Source organism: Erinaceus europaeus, chromosome 2 (assembly GCF_950295315.1).
Source record: "Erinaceus europaeus chromosome 2, mEriEur2.1, whole genome shotgun sequence".
In the NCBI taxonomy this organism is placed as follows: domain Eukaryota; kingdom Metazoa; phylum Chordata; class Mammalia; order Eulipotyphla; family Erinaceidae; genus Erinaceus; species Erinaceus europaeus.
This window is the reverse complement of record NC_080163.1, coordinates 1,112,870-1,135,047: the sequence shown is the minus strand read 5'-3', so window position 1 is coordinate 1,135,047 and position 22,178 is coordinate 1,112,870. Positions and strand designations below refer to the sequence as shown.

At 52.3% G+C, this 22,178-nt stretch overlaps 1 protein-coding gene and 1 pseudogene across 1 annotated transcript; both read left to right on the top strand.

The window, feature by feature from the left end:
* Window positions 1-308: 308 nt before the first annotated feature.
* LOC132537067 (leukocyte immunoglobulin-like receptor subfamily A member 6) lies at window positions 309-1,409 on the top strand. The gene is made up of 3 exons (XM_060186507.1): window positions 309-415; window positions 558-857; window positions 1,084-1,409. The coding sequence occupies exons 2-3, from the start codon at window positions 701-703 to the stop codon at window positions 1,407-1,409; spliced, it is 483 nt and encodes a 160-aa protein (XP_060042490.1). The 5' UTR covers window positions 309-415; window positions 558-700.
* A 7,243-nt stretch (window positions 1,410-8,652) lies between these two features.
* On the top strand, window positions 8,653-12,592 carry LOC107523649 (leukocyte immunoglobulin-like receptor subfamily A member 6; annotated as a pseudogene).
* Window positions 12,593-22,178: the final 9,586 nt, after the last annotated feature.

Sequence of the window (22,178 nt, the reverse complement as noted above, 5' to 3'; positions counted from 1 at the left end):
GCCTCAGCCCAGAAACCCAGGGAAATGGGCACAGTGGGGGTGGGGAGGTTCCCTTGTGGGAGGAGCCAGAGGACATCTGGGGAAACTGAGGCAGAGGCAGCCCTGACTCTCAGCTCTGACTCCTCCACAGGGACCCTCCCCAAACCCTCCATCTGGGCAGAGCCAGGCGCCATGGTCCCCAAGGGGAGCCGGGTGACCCTGTGGTGTGAGGGGTCCCTGCAGGCTGGTGGCCACCGTCTGTATAAAGGGAACGTCTCTGTGGACTGGGAGAGTGATGTCCTGCAGGAGTCCTCAAACAAGACCGGGTTTGTCTTTAAGCCTGTAGTCTCACATTATGGGGGGCTGTACTGGTGTGGCCCCCTCAACTGCAACTCCTCCTCAGAGTGCAGTGAGCCCCTGGCACTGGTGGTGACAGGTGAGAGGGAACCTGGGACCCTCCCCACGGGGGCTCCTCCTCACAGGAGAGGGGCAGAGTGTGGGCTCAGGGGCCTCAGCCCACAGTGCAGCCTGGGATGTTGGGGTGACGGCCCCCTAACACAGCTCCTCTTCTCCCTCAGGAGTGTTCCCCCCACCCTCCCTCTCAGCCCACCCGAGCCCTGTGGTGGAGGCAGGAGGGAGGGTGACCCTCTCCTGCAGCTCAGAGACAGCATCGGGCACTTTCCACCTTCTGAAGGAGGATGGCGCTGACCCACCCCTCCACATGGAACAGCGACCCTCCCCTGGGAGACCCCAGGTCCTCTTCCCTGTGGGCCCCGTGAATGCGTCCCACGGGGGCACCCACAGGTGCTACGGCTCCTCCAGCTCCTACCCCCAGCAGTGGTCAGAGCCCAGCGACCCCCTGCATCTCGAGGTTACAGGTGAGAGGCCCTGCTTGTCCTGTCCCTCCAGGTGCCCTTGACGCCCTAAACCATGTGTCAGTAGGCCCAGGGATGGTGGGGTGACCCCTTAACCCTGTGCCCAGTGGGCCTCAGGGATAGTTGGGGGTGATGTCCGGGGTTCAGAGTTGCAGAGCAGCCTGGGGAGCAGTGAGGACCCTGAGCCTCTAGTGCCTGAGGTGAGTTCCATGTGTCTGTCTGTCCCCAGGGGTGTTGGAGGTGCCCTCCCTGGTGGCCCAGCCAGGCCAGCTGGTGCTGACCGGGGACAGCCTGACCCTGCAGTGTCGCTTCCAGGCCGGCTTTGACACATTCTCCCTGACCAGGGAAGAAGATCCCTGGGGCCCAGAGCGGCTGGATGGGCAGCGCAGCCCTGACTTCCCCCTGGGCCCCGTCAACAGCTCCCATGGGGGCCGGTACCGGTGTCTCGGGAGACACAGCCTGGCCCACATGTGGTCAGCCCCTAGTGACCCCCTGGACCTCCTGGTGGTGGGTGAGGAGCCCCCCAGGGTTCTGGGCCTCCCTACCCATGGGTGAAGGTGCAGAGAGGGGTGCTGGGAGGAGGCTGGTGCAGGGAGCATGGGGAGTAGAGGAAGGACCCCAGAGGGGTGGGGTCTGGGAGGGCCACAGCAGGGTCCCTGGAGGATGGGGGCCCCCGACAGGGTCTCTGTGGTGGGGCTGTTGTGACCCCACAAACCTCCCCCAGGTACACACAACAGGCCCACCCTGTCAGCCCTGCCGGGGCCCTGGGTGCCCTGGAGAGGGGACATGACCCTGCAGTGCCACTCTGACATCCCTGCTAACATCTTCTGGTTGTCCAAGGAGGGGTCCCCTGCTCCCCCTCAGTTTCAGTGGCTATTGTACAAAGCTGTGCCCTATCAGGCCAACTTCACCTTCAGTGCCGTGACCCAGGGACAGTGTTGTTGTGGCGGTCTGGTGTTGGGCTGCACCGTGGAGAAGAGAGTGGACGTCCAGAGCAAAGGGGTACACAAATCTTTATTATAGGATGGGGGGGTTGGTTCAGACCACGTGGAGCCAGCCGGCAATAGCCGTCCCCACTACCTGACCATGGGGGGAGAGCAGGGGGCGAGATCTGAGAGGGGGGAGCTGAGAGCCCAGAGAGAGGGGGGGTCAGGGGGCTTTTTATTGGGCGACAACCAGGGGTGACGTGTGGGGCCAGGATTGGTTGAAGGGGGCACTGCTAGGATTTCGTGGGGCGTAGTAAAACCTGTGGGCGGAGACTGCATCAGAATAACTCCTCAGCAACATCTCCTCCTATCACTTTATATCTAAATGGACACAGTAAAGAAAAATGGAATGGAGCAGGCTTAAATGTTTTAGAGGAATGCCGTGCTCAGGTGGGAAGATGTAGGACTTTCTGTGGAGGAGGGAAGGCTTAAATGGCTGTGAACCTTGTGAGATTTATGCGTCCTCTTGTGCTCAACCCCTCTTTAGAGAGAAGACTTACCTGGAGAGACTCATCTCATAGGTTTAAGCGCAGCCTGCTCAACCATCTCTTCACAATATCTCTACATCTTTTCTATCTTTCTATCTAGTAATTGCATAAGATGTACAAAGTCTGTAAAAGACTATCATGGGGCAGAAACCTTTTGAGCATAAGCCTAAATGATATAACAAAACAGGAAGGGACAATTAGGGGAGTAGTAAAAGCCAGTGTGGTGTGAAGGGAAGGATTGGTGTGTAAAGGAACATTCCCTGCTTGGGTGGTGAAAGGGGCGAGGGTACATAATGAGGGGGAGGTGGGAGGCATGACCCACCAAACAGAGGGGCTATTTGGCATTGTATAGTCCTCAAGGCAACAGTCTGTAAAGTCTATGAATTACTCAGGATCAGTCTATGAAAAACCAGCAGCGTGAAGGGAAATAAGCTGCTTCAAAATTGTGTAAAATGTATATAGGGTATGTCAGAAAGTCCGATACAAGTCTCAGTCCGAAGTAGATGGCTAGGGGAAGAATTGGCAGGGGATGTGACGCTGCATGAGGGAGGTCAGCCACTGGAATTGAGGGAGGTCAGCAGCTGGAATGTTGCTTTACTGTAGATAGCCAGCTGGAACCGCCAACACGTGACAGGCAGGTCAGAAGCAGGAACGGCAACCAGGCATGAAGAAAGTTCTGTCCTTGGAGACTGTGTATCAGGTTCTTCAGATCGCGTTGAGTGACATCTAGGGTTTCGGGGGGTGTGCCACGGTAGTCGTGCCATCTAGTGGGTGACGTCAGGGTGTGCAGGGGTTCAGATGGTTTTTCCGGGATTCCTGTGAAAGAAACACAAACAATCTGCTTCTCGTGGTTAATTTGAACTTGTAACAAGTTATAGGTTTGTTATAGTTGATACCTCGATGATTATAATTGGTTTAAAATCTCTTTATGATTTTATTTAAAGGCCATCTAATGTGACCTCCTGTAGCAGCCTCTACCGCAGGATCTTGAGACCAATTTTAGCTAAAATATGTATTTTAAACATACTCAAATTGCTTAGACAGTTAACGCATATTCGTGACAATGATTTTAACGTTTACAGTGCCAGATTGATGCCAGATATGTTGTGGATTAATTTCCACAAGATAGTTTACAGGGCACCTTTGGGGGCCCTTCAAAGGTGTCCTGTATATAAAATTTATATAGTTTAGTTTTGGGAATGAATAGTCACGTTGAACATTTAGACTTTTACCTAAATAGTAAGTTACCTTAACAAATTAATTTTTACCTTGTCTGGTAAAAGTGTAGCTGTAGGGTTACACTTTTGACCGTTAAGTTAGTGTTACCAAACTTGAGACATACCCATAAACATTTAGTTATAACAAACTGGAGGAAAAAGAACTTTTGTTATAAAACACATTTAAAAACAAATTTATATCTGTCGTTAGTCACACAGTTTAAGACTAAACACTTACATATATACCAAAACTATATATAAAAATCAAAAGAGGGAGAAAGAAAAAATTTTTTGTAATGTTTCTGGACGTCTCCAGAAACTTTGGCTGCGTCCAGCATTTTTATATAAAGCCAATTACCTTTTAGAGTACTCCAAGCAGATGGGTCATGCAAAAAAAATTTTTTTTTTTCATTCAACACACTCACTCACAAAAACAACTGGCCTGTTATAACATAAGACATACAGGGAAAGGGTAGGAGAGAGGTCTCTGTGAGCCAGATTTTGTAGGCTCTGCCATGTTGTATTACAGGTCCTGATACGTATCCTGCATCTGGTCCTCTTGTAGTATTTCTTGTTCTTCAGGAATAACAGCGCCATCCTGCGGGTATTGTCGGACATGGCGGGCAGGAACCCAGACAGGTTTAGAGAAATTTTGAGGGAAAATGCATGCGAAACCCCTTCCCATGGTCAATAATGTGTCAGGCCCTTTCCAAATTTTATCGAGTGGGTCTCTCCATTTGACCTTAATAGATGGGAGGGTAGATGGTGTTTGCCAGGGAAGAATAATAGGGGGTAAGGCCGAGTTATTGTAAATATTAAAGAGATTTAACGTAGTTAAGGCTTTTGCTAGCTAGATATTGGGGGAATATGTTCCTCCTTTATCTTTATTTAGTTGAGCCTTCAGAGTTTGATGGGCCCTCTCGACAATGCCTTGTCCTGTGGATTGTAGGGAATACCCGTGGTATGAGTAATATTCCAGAGGGAACAAAAATCTTTAAATTGTTTGCTTGTAAACATAGGTGAATTGTCTGTTTTCAAAAATAATGGGACCCCCATAACGGCAAAAGAAGAGAGCATATGGCTTACAAGCTTTTTAGCACTTTCTCCTGTCTGAGCTGTAGCCCACATAAATTTAGAAAAGGTATCAATTGAGACAAACACATATTTTTGTTTGCCAAAGTTTGGTATGTGGGTGACATCAATTTGCCAAATAGCATTAGCTTTTAAACCTCGGGGGTTAACCCCAAGGGTCTGGATAGCAGGTGTCTTTATGAGACTTGCACAAGAAGAGCATGTAGTGAGGATATGTTTTAACTGTGGTACAGGAACATCAGGGAATCGAGCTCGAAGGCCTTTAAGATTAACATGGGTTAGAGAGTGAAAATTAGCAGCATCAGAGACAGAGACTGGGAAAGTTCCTGTGGCGGCAAGGCAGTCAACTGCAGCATTCCCTTCGGACAGGGAACCAGAAAGAGGGCTGTGGGAACGAAGGTGTTGAATATACAGTGGTTGGGTTCGAAAAGAGAGCATAGAGGCGATTTGAATCAAGAGAGGGGAAAGTGGGTTGTCATCAATTTTCACATAAGAACGAGCAAGCCATGGAAGTAAGTTAACAGTATACACACTGTCAGAAAAAAGGTTGAAGGATTCTGGTACAGCTTTTAGTGCAAGGAAAACAGCATAAAGTTCTTTGTACTGAGGGGAATTCTCAGGAAGCTCAGTAAAGAGAGGTTTAGGAGATTGTTTGTCTGGGTAATATATAAGGGCAGCAGCTCCCCTTTTTCCGCCATCAGTAAAGATTGTAGAAGCAGAGGGAATGGGATCCCGAGAGAAAAGTTTAGGTGCTAGTAGAGGCAGAAGAGGTAAAGAAGCTATCAATTTATTAGAAGGAAAATGGTTATTTATTTGTCCTGGAAACCCCACGAAGCTTATGGCAAAGCGGGAATGATGGCGTATAAGCCACTCTGTATCTGTGAGAGAAAAGGGCAGAATGATTAAATCCGGTTCTTTCCCTAAGACCTGCACATACCTATTTCTCCCTTGGCGAACCATGAATGCTAACGCGTCTATCTCAGTGAGGAGTCTTGGAGCTCCTCCTACTGGCATGTGAAGCCATTCGAGAACCCCATGGTCTTGCCACAGTGCCCCTACTACTGTGGGGGTGGAGTTGAAGATTAGAAGGTTTACCAGAGAGGAGGGGGAGAATCGAACAAGGTGCATGTCCTGGAGGGCCTGCTTAACCCTTTCCAGTGCCAAGGAGGCCTCGGGAGTTAACTTACGTTTTGAGGAGGGCTGTTTGTTTCCTTTCAACAGGTCAAACAGTGGTTGGAGGAAGCTTGTGGGCAGATAGAGATACTGCCTAAGCCAATTTAAATTTCCTAGAAAACTTTGTAAAGAAGCAAGAGTAAGGTTAGAAGGGAAGGTAACATTAGGTTTTAAGGGACGAATTTGCGTTAGAGAAATCTCTGAACCTAGGAAGGATATTGGAGGGATTAGCTGTATCTTCTCAGGGGCTACATTAAGGCCGCTTTTCTTTAATGCAGGAATGAGAAAATCACATAAGGCATAGAGATCTGTATCTGATTTTCCCCATATTAAAATATCATCTGTATAATGAAAAATATTAAGGCCCTTATGAATATATGGGACAAGGGCAGATTTAACAGCCTCCTGACAAATAGTAGGACTATTGGCCATACCCTGGGGCAGCACCACCCATTCAAATCTATCAGCAGGGCTGGCATTATTAATAGACGGAACAGAGAAGGCAAAACGTTCACAATCTTGCGGATGCAAGGGGATAGAGAAAAAACAATCTTGTATATCAATAGCTATGATTGGAATTCCCGTGGGAATTGCAGAAGCAAGAGGCAAACCCCTTTGGGGGGAGCCCCAGACCTGCATGGTTTTATTTACTGCATGGAGATCTTGAAGGAGGCGCCATTTTCCCAAGCGCTTTTTAATCACAAAGACAGGAGTATTGGGCGCCATTTGTTGTTAAAATTCAGAGGCTCTAGCTGGCCGGGCTAGCTTCACGGGCAGGTAACAGAGATGACCAGAGACATACGGCTGGGCAGGGGAGCTGTATTTCTTTATTCAGGAACAACGATTCATAAACTAACACAAGCTAATCACCAAACGGAACTCTGCTGCCTCTTTCCCCCACGACGGCGCCAAGCACTCTCTCTAACTCTGGAACTCTCCAACTCTGGAACTCTCTCGGGGTTCCTTCGGGGTGGGGACAAGCGGGCCCGCAAAACTAGCAGGACTGAACCAATTTTCTTGGCAGGGGGAGAGCTAGAACAACCCAATGTAAAGCATACAACAGGACAGGGGGCAGCTACAGGTGCTACAGCTCCCTCAGCAGTGCCCCCCACCTTCTGTCCCTCCCCAGTGCCCCCCTGCAGCTCCTGGTCTCAGGTGAGGCCCCTGTCCTGTGTCCCAGGGGAGAGAGAGCAGCAGCCCTCAGATGGGCGCAGGCCTCAGCAGAAACACCTGTGCAGGGTGGGCATCCCAGGTGGGCTCAAGCTCCAGGGAGCTGCTGTTCTGACCCCTGTGACCTCGCCAACACCTCCAGCCCCATCAGACCATGTTGGGTAGTATGCCAGCTCCCCCCGGCTTAAAGCCTCTGTCTCTAATCCTCCTTAACTAAGCACCACCATGCCTGCAGGGCATTGGTTTGATCCCACTTAAAGCTGCAGTCTATTTACATAAACCACTGTTAACTAAGCACCATCCTGCCTCCAGGGCATTGGTTTAATCCCCACTGGTTCATGCGTTTTTTCTTTCTCCCCACCCCCTATTCTAGTACATCCTCTTCGGACCTGACACTTCCGCCTCAGGATATATAAGGACAGCATTGTGATTAGAGATAGCTTAGATTGTGCTGCGTTCCACACGAATAAAGACTAAATTGCATACCACTCAGCCATGAGTCCCTGGTCGTCTCTCTCTCCCGCCCACAAAGCTAGCCCGGCAAGACCACACGGTGGAGAACGCTGTCTACTTGGCCATGGTCGCCTTGGTCCTGGTGGTGCTTGGGGTCCTTCTGTTTCAAGCCCGATTCACCAGCACAGGAAGAGCCCAGAATCCAGCTGGGAGGAATCCTGGGAGAAGACAGACTCCGGGGATTGTGCACTTTCCCTGCACCTCAGGGCTCTGACCACCCGGGGACATTTGATGGACTCTCCCCAGGATGCCTTTGCTTCCCTGACCCTGGTGACCCCTGGGACCCCACCAGGGGACATTCATGCACTGAGACATGAGGGTGGCTGCCAAAGCCTCATGTTCAGAAGGTTCTGGAAGATCATCTGGATTCCCAAGTCCCAGGAACTGGCACTGAGAACACAAAGCAGTGAGGCTGTTGGAATCAGGAAACATGGGCTGTGAGAGATCTGGATTAAACTGGTTCTTCCCTCCCACAGTCTGGATGTGATGTCTGCCTTCCTTCTGCCCTGCCCTGAGGCTGCACCCACACCTCAGATTTGCAGCCACACCCAACTTTGTCTGAGAATCAGCCACTTCACCCTAAATCCCAGCCCCTCACTATCCTTGAAGAGGAAGCAGAGGGGCACAGGAGGTGGGAGCTCTGCCAGGAGACAGGGTCTGAGGGTCAGGAGGGCCCGGGATGCTCACAGAGGGAGGAGGAGTCAGCTGCCCAAAAAGAGAAGTCCATGCAGACATGGTGGGGAGAAAGCCCACGCTCTGGGCTCTGCTTCCTTCCCTCTCTGCCTGGCTCCCCTGGGTGCCCAGGCCACAGGGACCTGAGCTGACAGCACAGTGACCTTGGAGCCTAGTCTGCAGATCTGAGCCTGCAGACAGCATCCCTGTGAACCCTCACAGATGGTGGGGGCCGGGGTCACTGGCCAGGGGAGGTTCCAGGGGTCTGGGGGTCAGCTGATGGGATTGGACCCTGTGGTAGAGGCACTGGGGCTGGCTGCTCTCTTATAAAATGAGGGTGAGGCTCCTGTAGAGGCAGTTCCCCTTCCTGTGGGTGTGGTGATGTGACAACCTTGTCACAGGGAGGCCCAGCTCTGAGAGAACACACTGTGTGTCTGTCCATACTGCTGCTCTCAGAGGGGCCTCTGGGCTCAGAGGAGGACATGCCATGACCCCCAGCCTCACAGCCCTGATCTTCCTGGGTGAGATTAACCAGGGGGGACACCCCAGTCTGGGAGGGACCCCCCAGCCAGGTCTGCTGGGTCAGGGCCCCAGGACTCAGGGGCTGTATGTGGGAGGCTGGTGCTCAGGACTCTGGACACCCCTCTCACAGGGATTCTCTTCCAGGGCTGAGTTTGGGTCCCAGGGCCTGTGTGCAGGCAGGTGAGTCTGTCCCCAGGTTCACCAGACCCTCATTGGGGACAGGGGACCCCAGACCTGATAAGGAGAGCAGATCTGAGATATTGGGTGGGTGAATCTGGTGGGTCCTGAGCTGAGAGCTGATGTCTGGGAATGGGATGGTGCTGTGACCCTATCTCTAATTTCTTTGCAGGGACCCTCCCAAAACCCACCCTCTGGGTTGAGCCAGGCCTTGTGGTCCCTGGGGGAGCTCTGTGACCCTCTGGTGTCAATGGACTCTGGGGACCCAGATCTGTGCTCTCAATAAAGACAGAAGCTCAGAACCCTGGAACACACAGAGGCCACGGGAACTCGGAGACAAGGCCAAGTTCTCCATCACCAATATGCTACATCTCCATGCAGGCAGATACCCCTGTTACTGTGTCAGCCCTGCTGGCTGGTCAGAGCCCAGTGACCCCCTGGAGCTGCTGGTGGTGACAGGTGAGACTCACTCAGGGGTCCCTGTTGTTTTATCTGGGCTGGCTTCACGGGCGGGTAACAGAGATGACCAGAGACACATGACTGAGCTGAGAACACAGTTTAATCTTTATTCACGAGCGAGTGGGGAGACATGTGCTCTCTTGTCTTTCTCCTTCGGCGGCAGAAAGGAACTCCTAAACTAATCACCACACAGATCTGTCCTGCATCCTTCTCCTCCTGCGGCTGCAGCAGGAACTCAGGAAGTACATGGGTAGGGGGCGGGGAGAAGGGAGTAGCATGAAACTAGCAGGGGCTAAACCACAGTCTCCCAGAGGTGGGGGGGAGGCCAAACCAAGGTGAAGCAAACAACAGGTCCCAGCTCAGGTTCTCCCTCAGGAAGGGGCACTACTTTCATGGGGCCCCATCATACCAGCCCTGGGGAGCAGGGGGACCTCATTTCCCATGCTGCCTCCTCCTCTCCTTGCATCCTACAGAAAATCTACCCTGTCAACCCTGCTGAACCCTGTGGTGACCCGAGGAGGGATCGTGACCCTCCAGTGTGTCCCAGGGCAGGGGTTTGACAAGATGGTTCTGACTCAGCAAGGAGAAGACAAGTCCCCCTGGACCCTGGACACACAGCCACACCCCAGTGGGCAGGTCCAGACCCTGTTCCTGTGGGTCCTGTGAACCCCAACCACAGGGGGACGTTGAGATGCCATGGCTATTACAGCAGCAGACCCCAGGTGTGGCCAACCCCCAGTGAGCCACTGGAGCTCCTGGTCCCAGGTAAGGGTTCCCTCCTGCTCCCTTCATGGTCTGAAGACCCACACAGGTTACAGGGATCTTTGCTCTTAAGGGAGCCCCAGGAGGGAGGCTGGGCAAGGGGACGTGAGTTTCCCTTGTGAGACACAGGGTGTGGGGCAGTGTCCTGGGTCAGGGCAGGGGAGAGTGGGCCACCTGAATTCCCGCTGGTCTCTGTAGGGGCATCTGGGAAGCCCTCCCTCCTAAGCCTGCAGGGCCCTGTCATGGCCACTGGACATATACTTACCCTCCAGTGTAGCTCTGCTGTGGCCTATGACAAACTTGCCCTTTCTCAGGAGAGAGACTCCAGCCTCCCTCTGTGCCCCGGCCAGATGACCCAGGCTGGGCTCTCTCAGACTCACTTCCCCCTGGGATCTGTGAGAACCTCCCATGGGGGCTGGTACCAGTGCTATGGGGGTCACAGCCACTCCTCCCTGTGGTTGGTACCCAGCAGGTCCTTGGACATCATGGTGCCGGATGAGGAGCCTGCGGCTCAGTCTGGATGACTCTGCAATGGGGGAGCCCCAGGGTCATGGCAGGAGAGGGGTGTGGGTTCCCCAGGGAGGGAGGCAGGTATGGGGCAGGAGAAGGACTGATGGGACAGAGACAGAGAGGAGGGTCTTCAGAGACAGGCCCTGGAGACTGAGTTCAGAGCAAGGGGGCAGCAGCCCTCACCCTTTCCTCTCTCTAGGACAGCTGGCTGACACCCCCTCCCTCTCAATGCAGCCCGGCCCTCTCTGACCCCAGGAGAGAAGGTGACCCTGCGCTGTCAGTCACAGAGCCCCAGGGACTCTCTCCTGTCCAAGGAGGGGGTGCTCCAGCCACCCCTGCATCTGAGGTCAGAGTTCTGAGCTCAGGGGTTCTGGGCTGAGTTCTTCTTCCAGCCTGTGACCCCAGCCCATGGGGGTACCTACAGGTGCTACAGCACAAGTGACAGTTCCCCCCAACTGATGTCCCAGGCCAGTGTCTCCCTGTAGCTCCTGGTCTCAGGTGAGGCCCCTGATGTGCCATCAGTTTCTGCCAGGTATCTGAGCAGCAGTAGTTGAGGACCAAGCCCCAGAGCACAGCAGACTGCCATGGTGACATCCTGCCTCTGGGCCCTGTGTCCTCAGCTCTCACCAGCTGCACATCCACACTGAGTCCTATGCGAGGATTAATATGAAAAGTGCAGATTTCTAAAGATTTTATTTATTTGTGAGAAAGATAGGAGAGAGAGAAAGAGCCAGACATCACTCTGGCACATGTGCTGCTGGGGATTGGACTCAGGGCCTCATGCTGAGGGTTCAGTACTCTATCCACTGCACCACCTCCTGGAGCAGAAAACATTACTACTTTATTGTGAATATTAACTTGTTATGATATTTTTGAGTCTTAGAGTCAATGTCTTGTGAAATGAGGTAGAGGCAGGTGTGAGCAGGAGCTAAGGGAGCACAGAGAATTCCCGAGGGAGCAGTGGGACCAGCATGGGGGACAGAAGGGACCAGCATGGGGGACACAGTGGACCACCACGGAAGAGATAGAGGGGATCATCATGGGGGACATGGGACCAGCATGGCAGAGACAGAGGGGATCAGCATGGGGGACACAGGGGACCAGCACAGGGGGACAGAGGGAGCCAGCACAGGGGACAGAAAGACCAGCCTGGGGGACAGAGGAGACCAGCATGGGGGCAGAGGGGACCAGCACAGGGGACAAAGGGGACCATAATGGAGGACAGAGGGAAACATCATGGGTGATAGTGGGTACCAGAATGGGTGACAATTGAGACCAGCATGAGGGAACAGAGGGGACCAGTGTGGGGGGACAGAGGGGACCAGCACTGGGAGACAGAGGGGACCAGCACGAGGAACAGAGGTGACCAGGATGGGGAGACAGAGGGAACAGCATGGGGGTTACAGGCTCATCTGGTCTGTGCACAGTGTGGCAGGACAAGTGGAGGCACAGGGAGCACAGCATCCAGAACACAGCCTGGGCTCCCCTGATCCTCCCTCTCACCCATTTCCTGACCTCAAAAGCAGCTGAGCCACCCAGCCCCATGCAGAACAAGCCCAGCTCTGAGAATGGTGAGGAGGGTCAGGGCCAGGGCTGGGCAGAGGGTCTCATAATGTCAGGGGAGGTGACGCCTGGGTGACGTCAGTGCCTGGGTGACAATGACCTCCCCAGACCCCCATGTCCTCTGTGTCCACAAATCCAGTCTCTCCCCTTAAAGACCACATTGCTGTGTCCACAGTGGCAGCCCCTCAGCCCCAGGACCACAGGGTGGAGAACCTGATCCGGATAGGCGTGGCTGCCCTGGTGCTGCTGGCCCTCGGGGTCCTGCTGTGGGAGGCTCGGCACAGCCAGAGGAGCACCCAGGGTGCCGCCACCAGCAGGAGGGACCCCCGGGGGCCCAGGTGCTGACCTGAAGGGAGACCCTGGATACAAGATGAGCCCACTGGTGCTGAGGCCCCTGGACTATATTAGGGGCTGCCTGCTGGGGTGGGGGCAAGCCGGTGTGAAACCAAATGACCAGGCAGACATGGCCCCTCTGCTCGGTGACAAACCGGGTTTCCCCTCCCACCTTGCTGGCTCTCACTGACTCCTTCTCCCTGGCAAAATGACAGGACACTTCCTGTTTGTGGCTTCTACAGTCACAGCGGCATTCCCTCATCACGTTCTGTGCAATTTTATATCACCGCATTACTGGGCAGACATCCCTTCCCTTTCTCTTTACTTTCTTTTTTTTCCTGCAACATAATTTCTGGGGCTCTAGTGCCCAAATATAACAAATCCAGTGCTCCTGATGGCCATTTTATATACAACGAGAGAGAAGGGAAGTTCGGTTTAAAAAAATGAATAGAAAAAATGAGATTTGGGAGTCGGGCAGTAGCGCAGTGGGTTAAACACACATAGCAAAATACAAGAACTGTCATAAGGATCCCAGTTCGACCCCCAGATCCCCACCTGCAGGGGAGTCGTTTCACAGGTAGTGAAGCCGGTCTGCAGGTGTCTCTGTCTTCACATCCTCTCTCCATTTCTCTCTGTCCTATCCAACAACGACGGCATCAATAACAACAACAGTAATAACTACGACAATAATAATAATGAAAATTGCTGTCAGGAGCAGTGGATTCCTAGTGCTGACAATGAGCCCCAGCAATAACCCTGGAAACAGAAAAAAAAAAATTAGTGACTTGAGACCCAAGTTCCTAAAGAATGATCTGCTAGTCCATTCTACTTGAAGCACATTGTTATTTTTGGCCACCACTGGGGCTTCCCCATTTCAGGCCGCATCGTTTTCTCAGGTAGACACACACACACACTGGGTCGGGGCCACACTGAAGCTGCCCGCAGGTGGTGGGGCTGGGCTTGAACCTGGGTTGTGTCCATGAGAAAGCACCTTCAGTATCCAAACAAGCTAACTTGCCAGCCACAGCACATTTTCATGTGAGGACTGCACGTGCGATGCACAGAACACCGGTTCTTCCCTCGGGGCTGCCGGCTCTTTGCCTTTTCCTAGGCTTTCTCTCCTGTGACAAGGGGAAGACTCCAGGGGACTTGGTCATTTCTGTGCCAGCTGCATTCTGCTGCGTGTCCACAGGCGGCAGCAAAGCACCCAAGTTGTCTATCAGCTTGTGGAATGAGGAGAGCTCAGGCTTTGGACACAGCGCAATTTTATGTGTGAGTTGTACACGACTCACAAAGTGTGTGTGTGTGTGTGTGTGTGTGTGTGTGTGTGTGTGTGTGTGTGTGTGTGTGTTTAGAGAAATTAGCCAATCACAGTCCAGTCCAGGGGAAGACCCTTGTGGGTGGACCTTTGAGACACTGTCCAATGAGCAAGTGTGGAAGGCCATGTGGGCAGTCCTCAAGTGAATGACCAATGACAAAACAGGAGGAACGACCTTCCAGGGCGTGCCCTAAGGACAGTAGTAGCCAGTGAAATTGCCAGTAGCTGTTGTGGGTGTGCCCTAAGGACAGTAGCCAGTGAGATTGCTGGCAGGGATTGTAGGCCTGCCCAAAGGTCCTGACCCATCAGAGCACAGACAGCAACCAGTAGGCGGGCCTTACGAAACCTGAGCAATGTGAGCCCTGATATTGGCTTTGGGGGCGTGTTCAGTCACAGGACAATCAGCTATGGGAGCTCAGAGGCGGACTTTACAGATCTTGTCCAATGAGCGTGTGGGGAGGCCCCTCTGGGCGGTCCTCCAGATGAAAGGCCAATGGGAACAAGGAGCCCTGCCCTCACTGGGCGGAGCTGGAGATCACTGGCTAGTGAGAGTCAAGCACTGGGCATGGGCAAGTCTCCACTCCCTGGAGCTGGTGGAGGGCAGCGCCCTTGGCAGGTGGAGTCACAGGGCTGGCAGGAGAGTCCAGCCGCCCCCTGGTGGCAGCAGGGAGCCGGGGGCATGTCGCCGCCTGGAGGCCCTTCAAATCTGTGTCTCTACATCTTGATCTGAGACTCCATGGGGACTGACGCCCCGTCCTCAACTTCTGCGGGTGTCCACAAGGGTCGCGAGGCCGTGGGTGCAGATCTCAGCCTGTGCCCCGCACACCTGAGCTGAGAGTCCAGGTGCGCGGCAGCTCCCGGAGGCCTCTCCTCTGCCTGCCTCCGCCTCCCTCCTGCCTCCATCCACACCCTCGCTCTGGATAAAAGGAGACACGTGCCGCTCACCATCTTCAGACCCGCGAAGAGCCTGAGACCCGCCGTGCGAACACAGCTCAGCAGAACAGAGTGAAAAGCCTGTCCCTGGACGCACGGCAGCACCGGAGCGTCTGGCTCAGTCCGTGCGGTTCCCAGGCGCAGCCCCGGGCAGAGCGGAGCCCCGGAGGCCACAGGCAGCTGCCGACACCCGACCCGGAGCTGCCGCGTGTGGACACCGCAGAATCAGCAGGAGAGGACGGGCGGCCAACAGCTTGTCAAGAGCCTTTAAAGCCGGGGGAGGGGTAGCACCGGGCCCCTGGCTACGTGCCTACAGTGCCCTGGGCGAGGAGCCGGGTAGAAGCCCCTAGGCCCCACTGGCAGGGAGGTTCACGGGCGGTGGAGCAGGGCTGCAGGTGTCTCTCCCTTTGGAGAGGCTTCCCCTGCAGGTGCTGTCCTGTCGCGATGGGTCCCTGAACCCACAGCAAGTGCAGGTTACAGGTGCACCAGGTGCACGTCTCCCCACACCGGGGTGAAGAGCCTCCACCGGGGGCCGTCAGAGCTGGAGAGCGCCGAGGACACATGACACTCAGCTCAGGACCTGAGTCCCAGGGAGGCCGGATGGCAGCGCTGCTCCTCTGGCTCCTGGGCACTGTCTCCCTCCCCTCTCAGCGGCTCTCTGTCCTGACATAAAACAGAAGGAAGGAGAGCCAAGTAAGGTCACCGCGAGAGGAGGGGTTGTAGTGCCCCTCACATGCAGCAACAGTCCACTTAAGGAAATAAGATTTAATATTTACATAAAAGAGGCAGGGTAGATAGCATAGTGTTTATACAAAGAGACTGTCATGCCTGAGGCTCCAAAGCCCCACGTTCAATCCCACGCACCACCATAAACCAGAGCTGAGCAGTTCTCTGGTGTTTCTCTCTGTGTCTTTCTCTGCATCTCTCTCAAAAATCAAAAATAAATAAAATACTTTTAAAAATAAGATTCTAAAAAATATAGTTTTTTAAAAGATAATCTCTTTCAAATAAAAATAAGTTGTTGCTTGGTTGCTGATATTGCATGCTATTTAAATAAAAATGGACTCTCTTTACTTACTGTTAAGCACAAACCACTCGCTATTTCACGATTCCGTCAGCCTGTCTGGCGGGCGCTGTCATCCTTTCTGTGTGATGAGCTCCCTGCATGGGCGCATTCCACTCCGTGTCCACCAGACGGCAGCAGAACCGCAGCCCAGGAAGCTGCTCTGCATTTGTGCAGATCTGTAGGCCCGGGTTCTGTCCACTGAATTTTCTTTCTTTTCTATTTTATTTATTTATTTATTTATTTATTTATTTTAAAGAGACAGCCAGAAATTGAGAGGAAGCGAGATATATAGAGGGAGAGAGTCACCTGCAGCCCTACTCCACCTCTCGCAAAGATTTCCCTCTGCAAATGGGTACCAGGTGCTCAAACCCGGGTTCTTGCCCATGGCAGTGTGTGCATCTAACCAGGTGCACCTCCACCTGCCCTTCTGCTTGATTTAAATGACATATCTATGAATGTCTGAAGAGTCTTGAAGTTTCTCTATTAGCTGCATTCCGCATGGTGTCCACAAGGGGGCAGCAAATCATGCCCATTGTTGGTAAGCATATTGTGGCGGGGCTGACCTGGTGGGCGGGGCTGACCTGGTGGGCGTGGTACAGTGCGGTGGGAGGAGCTGACCTGGTGGGTGGGGCAGAGTGTGTGGGAGGGGCTGACTGGGTGGGAGGGGCTGACCGGGTGGGCGGGGAACAGTGCAGTGGGCGGTTCTGACCTGGTGGGCAGGGCACAGTGCAGTGGGAGGGTCTGGTGTGGTGGACGGGGCAAGTGCAGTGGGCTGTTCTGACTAGTGGGTGTGTTAGAGTGTGGTCGAAGAGGCTTACCTGGCAGTTGGGCAAAGTGCAGTAGGCATGGCTGAGCAGGTGGGCAGGGCAGAGTGCAGTGGGAGGGGGTGAACTGGTGGGCAGGGAAGAGTGCATGGGTGGAGCTGACCGGGTGGGCGGAAAAGAGTGCGGTGGGAGGGGCTGACCTGGTAGATGGGGTAGAGTGCTGTGGGAGGATTTGACCTGGTGGTTGGGTAGCTGGAAGTGGGTGAGGCTGAGCAGGTGGACGGGGTAGACTGCAGTGGGCAGGGCTGACTGGCTGGGTGGGGCAGAGTCTGATTGGCAGGGCTGACGGAGTGGACAGGGCAGAGTGCAGTGGGCGGGGCTGTCCTGGTAGGGGTCCATGATGTGATGGGTGGGGCTGACTGAGTGGGCGGGGAAGAATTGATGGGAGGGGCTGTCCGAGTGGGCGTGGCAGAGCGCAGTGGGCGGGCCGAGCAGGTGGGGGGCGGGCTTCTTTGCTCGCACATCCCCCTGGTCCCAGAAGGATGCGAGTCCTCCAGGCGGCTCTGCTGCCGCTCCTGGAGGCGGCTGTGCTGACTTGAGGGCAGCACCCGGGTCGGAGGCACCAGTGCTGGCGGGCACAGAGGTCGTAACCTGAGTCAGGAGGTCAGGGGGAGCCGGCCCAGTCCCGTGTTAGGAGCAGGTGTCGGATCTGAGCCGGAGAGGCCCTGCATCTGGGGCGTCTGTCTGCAGGGAGCTGCCTGCCCGTCTTGCTCTCTCACACCGGGCTTTTGTCTTTATCCCGCGTTACAAGAAGCTGGTGCCAGTGGGGCAGGCAGCACAGGGCTTCTGCAAACAGACTCTCCTGCCTGAGGCTCCCGGGTCCCAGCTTCTATCCCCCGCACCACCAGAAGCCAGAGCTGAGCAGGGTTCTGGGGAGAATAATGACGATAAAATAAAATGAAAGAAGCTGATGCAAAAGGGGCGTCAGCGCCCCTCTGAGCCCCCCCCCGGCCCGCCATGAACCACGAGAGGCCTCGCAGCTGGTTTCTGTCAGCAAAGGTGCTGGGCTCTGCCAAAGACCTGAAGGGGCAGGCGGGAAGCCGGCAGGTCAAGGGAGGCTGAGGAGCCCCGGCCCCAGTGCTGGGAGACGTCGGAGCAAGTGGAGAAAGGCCGTTTGTCCCAGTGTCAAAGTCCCTGGGGGTGGGGAGTCAGGCCCTGGAACATGACGGAGGACCTCGTGGGGGTGAGCGGTTATGTGGACAGTAGGAAATGTCCTGCAGGTACAAACTATTGTACTGTACAGCACGCTGCTGCCTGGGAACCATGAATCCCCCATAGAGATTCTAAAGAATAAATCGGGGGCCAGGTGATTGTGCACCTGGACACAAGCACACACTGCAGTGTCCGAGAACCTGGGTTCAAGCCCCGGGTTCCCACCTGCAGGGGAAAAAAGCTTCACAAAGGGAGTCAGGCTGTAGAGCAGAGGGTTAATCGCAGGTGGCGCAAAGCACAAGGACCGGCATAAGGATCTCGGTTCGAGCCCCCCGGCTCCCCACCTGCAGGGAAGTCACTTCCCAGGCGGTGAAGCAGGTCTGCAGGTGTCTGTCTTTCTCTCCCCCTCTCTGTCTTCCCCTCCTCTCACCATTTCTCTCTGTCCTATCCAACAATGACAACAACAATAATAATTACAACAATAAAACAACAAGGGCAACAAAGGGAATAAATAAATAAAATAAATATAAAAAAATGTTAAAAAAAAAAAAGAAAAAAAGCTTCACAAGTGGAGAAGCAGGTCTGCAGGTGTCTATCGGTCTCTCTCCCAGGTGTCTGTCTTTCTCTCCTCATCTCTGTCTTCCCCTCCTGTTTCCATTTCTCCATTTCTCTCTGTCCTATCCAACAACAACGGCATCAACAACAACAATAATAACAATAACAATAATAAACAACAAGGGCAACCAAATGGGAAAAATCCTCCTGGATCAGTGGATTTGTAAGGCAAGCACCGAGCCCCAATGATAATCCTAGAGAAAATAAAAATCCCTGGAGAACACCTGTGAACATCTCATCTTTGACAAAGGTGCCCAGATCACTAAATGGGGAAAAGAGAATCTCTTAAACAAATGGTGTTGGAATAATTGGGTTGAAACACACAGAAGAATAAAACTGAACCTCTATAGTTCATCAAACAAAAAAGTAAATTTCAAATGGATCAAGACATGAATGTTAGACCTGAAATTATCAGATACATAGAGGAAAATATTGGCAGAACTCTTTTCCATATAAATTTTAAAGATACCTTCAGTAAAACAAATCCAATTACAGAGAAGACTAATTTTTTAATGTGACTACATAGAATTAAAAAGGTTCAGCACAAAAGAGATACTGCCTACAGCTAAAAAAAAAAAAAAAAAAAAAAGGTTCAGCACAGAAAAACAAACCATCACCCAAACAGAATCCTCACAGAATGGGAGAAGGTCTTTACATGCCATACATCAGACAAAAGGCTAACACCCACATATATAAAGAATCCACCAAACTCAGCAACAAGAAAACAAATGGCCCCGTGCAAAAATGGGGAGAAGATATGAATTTTCTCTATAGAATAGATCTAAAAGGCCAAGAAATATATGAAAAAATGCTCCAAGTCTCTGATTGTTAGAGAAATGCAAATAAAGACAACAATGAGATTCCACTTCACCCCTATGAGAATGTCATAAACCACAAAAGGCAGCAGCAACAAATGCTGGAGAGGGTGTGGGGACAAAGGAACCCTCCTGCACTGGTGGTAGGAATGTCAATGGGTCTAACCTCTGTGGAAAGCAGTCTGGAGAAATCTCACAAAGCTAAAAGTGTACCTACCCTATGACCCTGTGATTCCTCTCCTGGGGATAGATCCTAAGGAACCCAACACACCCATCCAAAAAGATCTATGTGCAACTATGTTGTTGTGCACAGGCCGCGGAGAAGAGAGAGGGGGGTCCAGAGCGAAGAGGAAACACAAATCTTTATTTGTGCTGGCACCTCAGAGTTGGGTGCTGGAGAGGCAGGTTGGGCCACGTGGAGGTAGCAAAAATGGCCGCCTCACGCAGTAACCTTTCCAGCATCTGAACACCTGAGTGAAGCGCTGGCAAGAGAGTGAGGTGCGGAAGAGCTTTTATAGGAGTAGCTTTCGCGAGAATGGGAAGGGGGATGGAGTAACCATAGCAATCCAGGATAGGATAATAACTCCCATGATAATGGGAGGGGGGAGGAGTAACCAAAGCACTCCAAATATCGCAGGGATATAGACAATGCCCTGAGGGCACAACATGGCTGAACAGGCACTCCAAGAATGTCCCAACTCTCGCTGGTACTAGCAGTAGCCTGAGGGGACAACATGGAAAATGTGACTGCATCGGCACAATTTCCCAGCAGACCTATGTTCATAACAGCACAATTGTAATAGCCAAAACCTGGAAGCAACCCAGGTGTCCAACAACAGATGTGTGGCTGAGCAAGTTGTGGTCTATATATACAATGGAATCTTCTTCTTCTAGCGTTTGCCCTTCTTCCGTAGCCAGTCAACAGCTTCAGGTTGAGCCTGATGTAAAGTTTCGAGACCTCCTTTGAATCTGGAGAGGTGCCAGTCATTGACTATGTGGGTCATAGTCTGTCTGGAGCCGCAGGGGCAGTTCGGGTCGTCTCTGGCTCCCCAGCGATGGAACATAGCGGCGCACCGGCCATGGCCTGTTCGATAGCGATTGTGGAGGGCTCAATCATAACGTGCTAGGTCAAAGCCGGGTTGACGCTTGCAGGGGTCTGTGATGAGGTGTATGTTCTTTACCTCAGCTGACTGCCAACTCTGTTTCCAAGAGTCTGGAACAGAGAAGTTCAGTGTAGGCATAGGGGACCAGATTGGGTGACGAGACGTCAAGCGTTGGACAGAGTGGGCGAAGATATCCGCGTATATTGGCAGGTCCGGTCGAGTGTAGACGTGGGAAATGAACTTAGATGATGCCGCATCCCGACGAATATCTGGCAGGGTGATGTGGCTAAGAACTGGCAGCCATGGAACCGTGGTGGAACGGATGGTTCCAGAAATGATCCTCATGGAGGAATATAATTTGGAATCAACCAAGTGGACATGGGGGCTACGGAATCATACTGGGGCACAGTATTCTGCAGTGGAGTAGCATAATGCCAGAGATGATGATCGTAGTGTGGAAGCGCTCACACCCCATGAGGAGCTGGCCAGTTTTGCAATGATGTTATTCCTCATGCCCACCTTTGCTGCAGTTTTTATGAGATGTTCGTGAAATGACAGAGTGCGATCGAGAGTAACGCCAAGATAGACTGGCTGGGCTTCATGCCGGATTCTCGTATCGCCAAGCTGCACATTAAGCTCACGTGAGGCCGAGGCATGGTGTAGATGGAAAACAGATGATACCGTTTTTGCAGTGCTAGGGATTAGTCGCCATTTTTTACAGTAATCAGATATCAGAGACATGTCTTTCGTGAGTGTTTCCTCGAGGATGTCGAACTTGGATGCCTGAGTTGCACAGCAGATGTCATCGGCGTAGATGAACTTCCTTGAAGAAGTTTCTGGGAGGTCATTGATGTAAATATTAAATAGCATAGGAGCCAGAACAGAGCCCTGGGGGAGGCCACTTGAGACAAGTCTACATCTGCTAGACTTGTCACCCAGATGGAATACTGCTCAGCTATTCAGAAGTCAGACCTTCAACTTTCCGCATCCCACAGTGATGTAGGGTCCATACTCCCAGACGGTGAAAGAATAGGAAAGCTAGGAGAATAGAAAAAATGCTACAAATGTTTATCTGGAACCAGAAAAGACCTAAAATTGCCAAAACAATCTTGAGAAAAAAGAACAGAACCGGAGGCATCACACTCCCAGATGTCAAATTGTATTATAGGTCCATTGTCATCAAAACTGCTTGGTACTGGAACATGAATAGACACAGTGACCAGTGGAATAGAATTGAGAGCCCAGAAATGAGGCCCCACACCTATGGACATCTAATCTTTGACAAAAAGGCCCAGACTATTACATGGGGAAAGCAGAGTCTCTTCAACAAATGGTGTTGGGAACAATGGGTTGAAACATGCAGAAGAATGAAACGGAATCACTGTATTTCACCAAATATAAAAGTAAATTCCAAGTGGATCAAGGACTTGGATGTTAGACCAGAAATTATCAGATACTTAGAGGAAAATATTGGCAGAACTTTTTTCCGCATAAATTTTAAAGACATTTTCAATGAAACGAATCCAATTACAAGGAAGACTAAGGCAAGTATAAACCTATGGGACCACATCAAATTAAAAAGCTTCTGTACAGCAAAAGAAACCACTACCCAAACCAAGAGACCCCTCACAGAATGGGAGAAGATCTTTACATGCCATACATCAGATAAGAGTTTAATAACCAACATATATAAAGAGCTTGCCAGACTCAACAACAAGACAACAAATAACCCCATCCAAAAATGGGAGGAGGACTTGGACAGAATATTCACCACAGAAGAGATCCAAAAGGCCGAGAAACACATGAAAAAATGCTCCAAGTCTCTGATTGTCAGAGAAATGCAAATCAAGACAACAATGAG